We start from the raw sequence: 11,557 nt of genomic DNA, 5'->3' as shown, positions 1-11,557 counted from the left end.
AATACTCTGTTATTGAAATGTGTTAGAAAGACTTATTATATCATGATGTTTGGTGCCATTCACTTGGTACTCTCTCAATCTCCCAACTTCAATTCCTTGCAGCCATCTAGTCCATCAGGTCATTATATTTCTAAATTTTTTGAATATTAATTTCTGCAGTTACTCCTTGATAGCCACCGGTGCATCTCTATGAAAAGGCTCTGCCGAGCACCAAGTGGTTAGCTACGGTTTCCAATCAACCACGACGGCCAATATCCTTTTCGACATCTTCAGCGGCTTAGGAATGCTTGCCTTTGCCTTCGCCTTCGCTGGCCACAGTGTGGCTTTGGGATTATCCATTCAACGGTTGTAAGCCATATCTCAATACTTTAATGATTTCGATAATGAAATCTAATTCTAGATTTGAATTAATTCAATCATAACAATAATACTACAAGAGAAGATAGAATCACCAACCTCCATCCATACTTTCTTCTTTTGATGTAGAGGTTGGATCCACCAATTGATGTTTGTCCTCTCTTTGACCTCTTGATTTTAATGATTCTTTTGACGAATATAGAATCAAGAACCAGTGGTGACATCTAAATTTTATGTCAAAGTATATTTTTAGGTTTTTTAGATGATTTGTATGGACTTTTACATAATAATTTATATTAAACATAAACTAATTTAAAAAATTTACAAAAGAAAAAAAAAGTTAAGAACCGTATTCACTCCGTCCCATCAACATGGCTCCTCCCATGTTCAGAATTGTACTCTCTCTGTCCCACAAAAATATGAACATTTGCGACATCACGAGAATTAATGTACAATTGGTAAAGTAAGAGATAGAAAAAATAATTACAGTATTGTTAGAGGAGAATGAGGCTCACCTTATTAGATAGAAAGAAATTACCTAAAATAGAAGGAGATATTTTTATGAGATATCCCAAAATGAAAAATGTCCTTATTTTATAAGAAGAAGGGAGTATATGTATATAAGTGTTGAATATATACGTTATCTGTGTCTATCTTATCTTTTTATGTGAGTGTATCTCTTTCATTTTTGTGTGTTTCTGTTGTGTATAAATAGAAACACACAAAAATTAAAGAGATACACTCACATAAAAAGATAGTCACGGGTATCATATGTGTTCAGAATTTATATATACATATATACAGTTTTTTATTCTATATTCGTCAAAAGAATCATTAAAGTCATGAGGTTAAAGAGGGGACAAACATCAATTAGTGGATTCAACCTCTACATCAAAAGAAGAAAGCATGGATGAAGGTTGGTGATTCTATTTGCTCTTGTACTATTATTGTTATGGTTGAATTAATTCAAATTCATAATTAGAATTCATTATCGAAATCATTAAAGCATTAAGATATGGCTTACAAGGGTGTCACCGTGGCTTATCTTATCGTCGTGCTATGCTATTTCCTCATTGCCATATCCCTGGTATTGGGCATTCGGAAACCAAGCTGTGGATGATGTCCTTCTCTCTTTGGAGCACCCGAATTGACTCATTATAGTGCATCTAATTTCTTTGTGTTTATTCATGTTATTGGAAGCTAACAGGTAATGTTACGTTGCATATATCATACAACTTACTTTTAACCCATCTATCATTAAAAATAAAAATATTAAAATTGCATATATTTTATTTATTTTAAGCTACATTAGTCCAATAATGCGGGTCCATCTACAAAATAGTTTAAGAATGAGGTAATTGGTGTGTTTCGCTACCAACAATCTATGATATACTGCTCACTTTGGATAGATGTCTCACACTCTGATTTGGTACGAGTTTTAAAAATATACGAAAAATGGGATGAAAAAAAGTTAACAGACACCTAGGTTAATAATAATTTGTGTCACGAACATTCAACATTTCCAAGTATATATCTCAAGAAAAAAAGTTAACAGACACCTAGGTTAATAATAATTTGTGTCACGAACATTCAACATTTCCAAGTATATATCTCAAAAAAAAGTCTAGATTAATGGGATAATTGGTCTTCGTATGGGTAGTAAGGCGCCTAAATATGTTATGTGACTTATGTCATAATAACTGTAGGACATTGATATGATTTTCTATTCCACCTCATTTAACTTTAAGAATGATTCTAAAATATGGAGTATGCTATAATCTTATTTTATTGTTTATTTCAGTTGATTATAATACTCCCGTAAATTTATACAATTTGATTACAATAATAAGCCCCCTAACCCCATGTGACCCATTATCTAAAATTGTATTTAACAATTAAATCAGCCCCTAGCTCTCCATGTGGTTGTGATCCAACATCGAAAATTGTGTATGATTAAGTAGGCGATCTAAATCTTGTTTACTTTGGTTGGCTTAAGCTCATATTAGACTCATAGTTTCTCTAGAATGAGAACTAAGTTTGATGCATCAAGAATTCAAGTTTCTTTGTCAAAAAGGTAAGTTTCTTGATTTCCACTTGTACCATAATTTATTTATCAACGTTGTATATACAACATCACCACTTTATTCTTTAGCGCAAAACTATGTAGTGCTTTCCGACAAACTTTGCCAATACAAATTGATATATGAGAGTTTTGTGTTGTTTTATTAGTCTTGTTGCATTATGTAACTTCCTCTATTACAGATTATTTTTACTTTATTTGTTTTGCAAGACTATGTTGGATAAAAACAATCAGAATGTTTGCCACTTCCCGGTGTATATATATTAGAATGAATATTTGAAATTGTCATATAATGTTGATTGCAGATGTACTAATGTGTGATGAGTAAAGGGTAAACCAATCAAACAATGTGAGATTTTCGTTAAACCGATTGGTGATAGAAGCAGTGAGTAGTTATTTAAATTGATTTTATTACTTCACATTTTCGATATAAGTGGATATCTCAACATACTTATAGCTGCAAACCCTCAAAAATGCCAAACTACCTTGAATCTCTATTAGCCCTAATACTTATAGCCGCATTAGCAATGCTCTCAAGGAGGCTTCCCAAACGTCCCTCGCAACGAAAGCTTCCACCGGGGCCGAAGCCATGGCCGATAATAGGTAACATGAACCTCCTAGGTTCTTCCCCACACAGATCCCTTCACTCTCTCTCCCAAAAATATGGTGATTTAATGCTCATAAAGCTAGGAACATCTATAGTTTTAGTAGCATCCTCACCTGAGATGGCCGAGCAGTTTTTGAAGGTGCATGATGCAAACTTCGCCACAAGGCCTGCGCTTGCTGCAGGCAAATACACGGCCTACAATTACTCGGACATGACATGGGCACCCTACGGCCCATACTGGAGACAAGCACGTAAAATCTTCTCGGAGGTGTTGAATACAAAGAGCCTTGAATTCTTTAAGCCAATTCGAGTTGAGGAAGGGCGTAGCTTCCTCTCCCGTCTGCATGCCCTCTCAGGCAAGCCAGTTGTACTGAGAGAGCATTTGTCACACTATACATTGTCCAACATTAGTAGAATGGTGTTGAGAAACAAGTGTTTTAGTGAAGACAAAGAAGAAGATGGCCGTCATAACTCCATATTCAAGCTCGATGAATTGCAAGCTATGTTGGATGAGGGGTTTTTGCTCAATGGAGTGATCAATATTGGAGATTGGATACCTTGGCTTAGTTTCCTCGATTTGCAAGGATATGTTAAGAGGATGAAGGAATTGTACAAGAAACTTGATATATTTAATGAGTTTGTGATTAAAGATCATGAAGCCAGAAGAGCAGCAGAAAAGGACTTCTTCACCTTCAAAGATGTGTTAGATATGTTGTTGGAGATGGCCGAGAACCCTAATCTTGAGGTTAAAATGACAAGAGATTGTATCAAAGGATTATTACAGGTATCTAATTTCATGCTTTATGTTAAATTGTGATCTTTGTACCCTCGATAAGGTGTTGTTTTATTGTTTTCTTTTAATCCCTAGTCTTTTTATTGTTACCCTAATTTATTTTGGAATCTCTCTACCAGCAATTTTCTAGTGCATAATTTGGTTGCTTTTGTTTTGCGATTCTTTACTTGACGTAAAGGACTTGCTATCCGGTGGTACGGACACGTCTGCTGCATCAATCGAATGGGCTATACACGAAGTACTTAGGCACCCTCGAGTAGCTGAAAAGGCAAAAAAAGAGCTGGACATGGTAATAGGAATGAACAGATGGGTAGAAGAGAGTGACTACTTGCAATTGCCATACATAAATGCCATAATCATGGAGACATGGAGATTGCACCCGCTATCTCCGTTGCTACCACCCCATTGTGCGATTGAGGACTGCAAAGTTGCAGGATACGACGTACCAAAGGGGACACCTGTGATCATCAACACATGGAGCATTGGGCGGGATCCCAACTTATGGGATAATCCCGAAGAATTCTTGCCAGAGAGGTTTCTCGGGAAAGATATTGATATGACAGGTAGTGATTTCTCCCTCTTGCCATTCAGCTCCGGGAGAAGAAGGTGTCCGGGATACAAGCTTGGCCTTAAACTTGTTCGAACAACACTGGCTAATTTGTTGCATGGTTTCGATATGAGGTTGGTTGAGGGTATGAGGCCTCAAGATATATGTGTGGAGGAACTATATGGGCTCACCGTACATCCTAAAGAGTCTCTTGAGATCATCATGGAACCTAAACTCGCACCCCACCTTTATTAAGTTCTTATGGTTGATGAATGAATGTACAACGTTGGGTACTAGCTATATTGGCTAATGTTTATTCTCATTACACATTTTCTTTGAACAATGTATTTGGAGAGTTGAAAAATGTACTAATATAGCGTTAGAAATATATATTTAAAATTATATAAGTAATAAAAGTATCTTAAAAACCAAATAGTTTATACCATATAAAGATGACTTTAAAAAAAATGAATGAGTGCCGGGAGTAGTAAGAATAAAGTGCATATAAATATAAAGTACTCCCTCTGTTTCACTATAGTTGAGTCATTTTACCATTTCGGGAAGTTTCTTTATAGTTGAGTCATTTCCTTATATGGTAACTTTTTTCTCTTTGTTACTTCACTCTTTCTTACTTTATTCTCTCTACTTTATTCACTTTATACTTTATTCTCTCTACTTTTACCTCTCTCTTACTTTTTTATCTATTTATTTAACAAACTCAATATTCATTTCTAAAACTCCGTGCCGAAAAGTTTCGCCTCAACTATGGCGAAACGGGGGAGTACATATTATACTATTCATTTTTCAGAAGCCCAATTTCAAGAAAATTATGGGCCCCCTTGAGCCAATATCTTTGGGCTTAAGTTACAGAAATGGTTGCCCAAAAACGGCCCAACATACATAGGAACCTATTTGAATATATACTCCCTCGTCTCCATTAAGTCCATTTCTCCATTTTAGTTAGTCGTCGGCTCATTCATTTTTATTAATAAAAAAAGAATAAATCTCACATTTCACTAATCTTATCCGCTCATAATAGGAACTGGTATTCGTTATTTTAGGATCCGTCCATTTATAATCAAACTTTAAATAATCTATTGTGCTAAATCTCTATCTTATTATATTTGTTTATGCCCCAGCGTATTAATTTCCACGCAATAATAGTCAAAGAAAATTCACAAATGATGTACTGAAGCAAAATTAATTTATTCTCAATTAAATGTAAAATAAAAATAAAACAAATTAAAAATAAATATTGCTCCGTACTCTCTCCATCACGCATTTTTAATCTTTTTTGTCATTTTTGTCCGTCCCTCATTTATTGTCCACTCACACTTTTTACATGACTTAAGGCTATATATTTGGAGATGACATGCTTAATCCAATCAAAAAACGAAATCTTACAACAAAAAATTATCCATCGAAATTTCACTTAATTTCACGGAATTTATTGCAAATTTTTAGAACAGGACTGTTAGGCTTGTTGTGAGGCAACTCTACCTAGGATAGTGTGTTAGTATAAACTCCCTCTATCCCATTAGAAAAGAAACGTTTTCCTTTTTGGTCTGCCCATTAAAAATGAAACGTTTCTAAAAATGAAAACAATAATCTCTCTACTTTTTCTTCTCTCTTACTTTACTCTCTCTTCATTAACTCACAAAATAACACTATATAAAATCTTGTGCCAAAAAACAAATGTTGCATATTTAATGGGGAGGAGGGAGTATATAGTTTGTATGACCACGCTGCAAGTTAGGTTGTAGATCCATAAAGGATCTATAGAGTTTAATTAGAGTTTAGAGTTTAGGTACTACAACACAAACTAGTTAGTGTTTTAAAAACTGGACCGGACCGGCCGGTTCGACCGCGAACCGGTGGGCTGTCCGGTCCGGTTTACCTATTTAAACTAAGACTGACAATTTTTGATCCGACATGATAATCCGACACGAAGTTAACCCGACATGAACACACACGTTTAGGATTTGGGTCCTTATAAGGTCGACCCAATAAGAACCCGAAAATTTTGGGTTGGGTTGGGTTGGGTCGGATCGGATTGAGGTCGGGTTGGGTTATCCGTTAAGAAAAAAAATAATTATTTTGATTATTTCTATTAATTAAAATAATATATTAAATTTTAATTTTAATTATTTCTATTAATTAAAAAAATATTATAATTTTAATTATTTTTATTAATTAAAAAAATATTATAATTTTAATTTTATTAGTAAAAATATGATTAATACTTTTATTAATTATTTTTTATGATAAAAATATATTACCTCATACTTAAATTTAATTAAAAAATAATAATTTTAATTATTTTAACTTTATTAGTTAGATTTAATTTTAATATACTTTAGTTTTATTATTTGGATTTAAAAATTATTTAAATTAATTATTTTAATTTTGTAATATCTTATTTATCGTGTAATACCAGGTTTTAATTATATAATATCATATGTCGGTCGTTATCGTATAGCGCTTATATTGTGTAGTAACTTACTATCATTAAACGATGACCGATATTTTTTTGGATAACACGAAATCCGCACGAATCCGACACGAATCTGTTTGGGTTGAACCCGATAAAAACACGATGATTTGCGTTGGGTTGGGACCCGATAAGATTGGGTCGATATTGGGTTGACCCGATAGCGACCCAATCCGCACGATTTGCCAGCCCTAATTTAAACCAGTGTAAGGTTGAGCGCTTGATTTCACGGTTTTCCGGCGGTTTTTCGCGGTTCCGGCATAGTATCGGTTCGAATTTTTTTGAACCTAAACCGAACTACGGTTCAAAAAATCGACGGTTTTGGTTCGGGTAAATTCTCACGGTTTCGGTTCGAAACCGTAACCGTCGATTACAGTTTCGATTTTAACCGCCGGTTCGGTAAACCTTGGGCAGGTCTAATTATTACTAACGTTATATTATAGTTTATTATTTATTAAATATATATTTTTATAATATGTATTTAATTAATGTAGCCTAACTATTGATATTAAATTAAAAAATTTTAAACTAATTAATAATCTGTATTCATTATAATATTATTCCACCACATACATTTTTTTGAATTAATATTAACTTTATTTATTTTTATATGTGAAATATAAAATTTTATCCACACTAACTAACAATTTATATATTTTATTATAATCACTAAATTTTAATGTTTTATATTTGTATATATACTACTACTTATTTGTAAGATTGAATGTTTTTGTGATACATTATTGATCATATTTTATCATTTTGTACTAAATTGGACACTATATTTTGCATTATATATTGAATTATATATAATTGTAATAGTAAAGCGTTCGACCAAATCTTTCATTTTTCATATTTTTATAAGACTACAGATTTCATTTACTAAATTTGTAATATATATTTATTTTTGTGGTCCAAATCTTTCATTTTTGATATTTTTATAAGGCTATTTTTTATTTTTTATTCACATATTTTATTATATGTATTTAATAATAAATAATATATATGTTTATTATATATTCCGGTTCAACTAGTGGTTCGACCAATGAACCGGTTGAACCAGTGAAACAGTAACAGTGCCGGTTCGCTTGCCGGTCCGGTTTTTAAAATATTGCGTGTATTTGTCATATTTTTCACATGCTCACATTCAACAACGTACAAAATACGTTTAACAAAGAAGTTTCTCTTCACATCCTTAATAGAGTAGCACTTTAACAATGTATATATACAAAATACAGTTAACTAGCAAGTTCCCCTTCAACAAATATGGAGAGTAGTTCATGGCTACTTTCAATAGCATTCATCTCAAAAATCATCAAAATTAAATCAAAACTCCCACGTATATGTTAAGAAGATCAAGGCTTTGTGCAAGAAACAAGACATGTTTTTTGGCTATGTGATTGATGATCACTTTGCTAAGAAGGCTGGTGGAAAAGATGATGCAAATAAAGACTTTGTTGATGCTTTGCTGCAGATAGCAGATGATCCTAATACTGAAGTTGATATCACAAGGACACCATCAAGGCATTGTTAATGGTACTAATTTATCACCAGTTTTTGACTGATTTAAAGTTGATATGCAAGATGTAAGATTTAAAAATACATCAGTCTAAATATTCTTAAAATTTATGATAAGAAGTCTCAACTAACTAAAAACTTTACATTATACCCTCCAAATAGCTGGTAATTACTAATTTTTATAAACTTAAATTATTTCCCTATATTTACATTTTGTGTGGTGTGGATGAGCACAGCAATAGGAGGAATAAGTACAACACATTTCAGGTGGTATGATGGACTTTTCATTCAACTATTGCAATAGAAAATCTATTGTCTCATCCCATAGATATCAAGTTTCATTATTCAAAATTAAGTTTCACTTTCACATCCCAAATACCAACAAAATATGCACTACTATATAACATAAAACAAACACACAAACATATAACTGAAAGATATACAAGGTATCCAATATTTCTTACAATAGTGAAGCTAGCAAGTTCTCACCCCAAAAGAATGGAAAATTCTTGGTTACTATTAGCCCTAATTTCTGTACTCACAGTAGCCTTCATCTTAACACTATTCAAACCTCACCGGCAGCAAAAACTCCAGCCACCCGGTCCAAAACCATGGCCTATAATAGGCAATTTAAACCTTGTTGGCTCAATCCCACATCAATCCCTCCACCACTTATCAAAAAAATACGGCGAAATCATGCTACTAAAATTCGGAAAATTCCCAGTTGTGGTAGCATCATCGCCCAAGATGGCCGAGCAGTTCCTCAAGGTGCACGACGCTGCCTTCGCCTCAAGGCCTCCTTCAATGGCCGCCGGAAAACACATCAGCTACAACAACTCCGACGTATCCTTCTCCCCCTCCGGTCCATATTGGCGAGAAACGCGTAAAATACTCATGTCCGAGCTCCTGAGCAGCAAAAAACTCGACCAACACGAGGAAATTCGCATTGAGGAGAGACGTACCTTCTTCGCGCGCCTCAGAGCCCTCTCGGGGAAGCCAGTTGTGCTGAGAGAGCATCTATCACGTTACACACTCTCAACCATTTGCAGAATGGTCGTGACCAACAAGTACGTTGGCGAATCAGACGAAGAGGGGGCGATCATCGATGAGCATGGCATGGCGGAGATGATGCGTGAGTGGTTTACACTCAATGGAGTGTTCAATATCGGTGACTGGATACCGTGGCTTGGCCCGCTTGATCTGCAGGGGTATGTGAAGAGGATGAAGGCTTTTCGCAAGAAATCGGATTGGTTTTTCGGGTTTGTGATTGATGATCACGTGGCTAGAAGAGGCGGCGGTGATAGGGATTTCGTTGATGCATTATTGGAGATAGCTGAGGATCCAAATGCTCAAGTTGAGCTCACAAGGGATTGTCTCAAGTCATTGATCATGGTACTAATTTCTCATCAATTTAATACAGAGTTAATTAATGATAGAATTTATCCTAACTTTTTATTGATTTTATTAATTACTACCTCCGTCCCTCATTAAGTGTCACATTTAGTGTGAGCACGAGTTATAAAAAATATAAAGAAAAGTAGATTGAATAAGTTAGAGAATTATGAGTCTCACTTATATATAGTATTAGTTTTATAATAAAATGTGAGTAGAATTGGTTGGTGGAATGTGGGGTCTAGTTACCATTTATGGTAAAAGTGAAATGTGACTTTTATTATGGGACACACCGAAATGGCAAAATGTGAATCTTTGAAATTCATCAACTTTATTACTCCCCCATCTTGCAATTCAAAATTCCACTTTGACTAAGCGCATGTCTTAAGAAATAAGATAAACTAAAAAGGAAATATGAACATCTGAATTTGACACAATAAGCATATATCAATCATATTTCGAAAAATATGGCCAAGTTTTGAATTCTCAAATTAAAGTGATTATGAGTGCAGAATGTGGTGCTTGGTGGCCCGGATACCTCAATCACAGCGGTCGAATGGGCTATACACGAAATGCTCAGACAACCGCGCATAATTAAGAAAGCGAGAGAAGAACTGCACACGGTGATCGGTAGAGACAGATGGGTGGAAGAGAATGACTTCACTCAATTGCCCTACATTGATGCCATCATCATGGAAACATTCAGATTGCATCCAATTGCTACGTTTTTAGGTCCCCATTACGCTATTCAAGATTGCAACGTTGCAGGTGTGTCTGAGGTCTCTTTTCACATTTTTGTAAGGACTAGCCAGATATGAAATATTAGATACTAACATAAACATAATATTACATGCATGTAGGATACCACATATCAAAAGGGACTACCGTGCTCGTGAATACATGGAGCACGGGCAGGGACCCGAGTACATGGGATGAAGCTGGAGAGTTCATGCCTGAGAGGTTTGTGGGGAAACATACTGATATGACCGGAACTAACTTTTCCCTACTGCCGTTTGGCTCAGGTAGGAGGATGTGTCCTGGATACAACCTTGGACTTAAGATCGTTCGAACAACGCTGGCTAATTTGTTGCATGGATTTGAGCTTAAATTGGATGAAGGCATGAGGAATGAAGATGTGAGCATGGAGGAACAATATGGACTTGCCACAAACCCTAAACACCCTGTTTCTATCGTTATGAAACCTACACTTCCAACCCACCTTTACTAAATTATTTATTGATTGTTAAATATTTTCAACAAGAACTCTAGAGATAATATGGATTCTTTGTAATGTGTGTGCATATATGTGTGAATTATAGTGATTCTACCCGAATGGACAACACCTGTTTATCAAATTATATCCAGCTTCTCCTGCATTGACTAGTGGAGTACTTTTATGTTTCAATTTTTGATAGAAATCTACGGATTCCATCCTAAAACCAATTTATGAAACCTACACTTCCAAATCACCTTAACTAAATTATGTATGGAAATTTACATTACTCGTACAATCCAACTAGTATTATAAATAGTAATCACAATATTCGTACATATCCTTAGACATAATCAACATTGGATCACACAGAAAGAGTAGTTAGAAACACATTTCACGCGGTACATACATTTTCATACAAACATGGCAATAGAAAGTCAATACAAGATATATATAGTTGCAAATGTCACATCCCCAAGATATCAAATTTCATTATTCAAATTATATTTCATTTTCACATACCAAAACAAACAACATGCGTACCATAAAAAATAAAGGA

General features: G+C 34.6%; 2 protein-coding genes across 2 annotated transcripts; both read left to right on the top strand.

Annotated features, from left to right (window-relative positions):
* The first annotated feature begins 2,163 nt into the window (after positions 1-2,163).
* On the top strand, positions 2,164-4,791 carry LOC125204918 (flavonoid 3'-monooxygenase-like). Its single transcript, XM_048103692.2, has 3 exons — positions 2,164-2,431; positions 2,743-3,828; positions 4,016-4,791. The coding sequence occupies exons 2-3, from the start codon at positions 2,911-2,913 to the stop codon at positions 4,637-4,639; spliced, it is 1,542 nt and encodes a 513-aa protein (XP_047959649.1). The 5' UTR covers positions 2,164-2,431; positions 2,743-2,910; the 3' UTR covers positions 4,640-4,791.
* A 3,338-nt stretch (positions 4,792-8,129) lies between these two features.
* On the top strand, positions 8,130-11,161 carry LOC125207993 (cytochrome P450 71AU50-like). The gene is made up of 3 exons (XM_048107521.2): positions 8,130-9,785; positions 10,298-10,553; positions 10,646-11,161. The coding sequence occupies exons 1-3, from the start codon at positions 8,892-8,894 to the stop codon at positions 11,011-11,013; spliced, it is 1,518 nt and encodes a 505-aa protein (XP_047963478.1). The 5' UTR covers positions 8,130-8,891; the 3' UTR covers positions 11,014-11,161.
* The last annotated feature ends 396 nt before the right edge of the window (positions 11,162-11,557 follow it).

Source organism: Salvia hispanica, chromosome 6 (assembly GCF_029641045.1).
Source record: "Salvia hispanica isolate PSC_SH4W2 chromosome 6, Shi_PSC_v1, whole genome shotgun sequence".
NCBI classification, from domain to species: domain Eukaryota; kingdom Viridiplantae; phylum Streptophyta; class Magnoliopsida; order Lamiales; family Lamiaceae; genus Salvia; species Salvia hispanica.
Note: the sequence above shows the minus strand (reverse complement) of the source record. Positions and strands in the feature narration are given on the sequence as shown.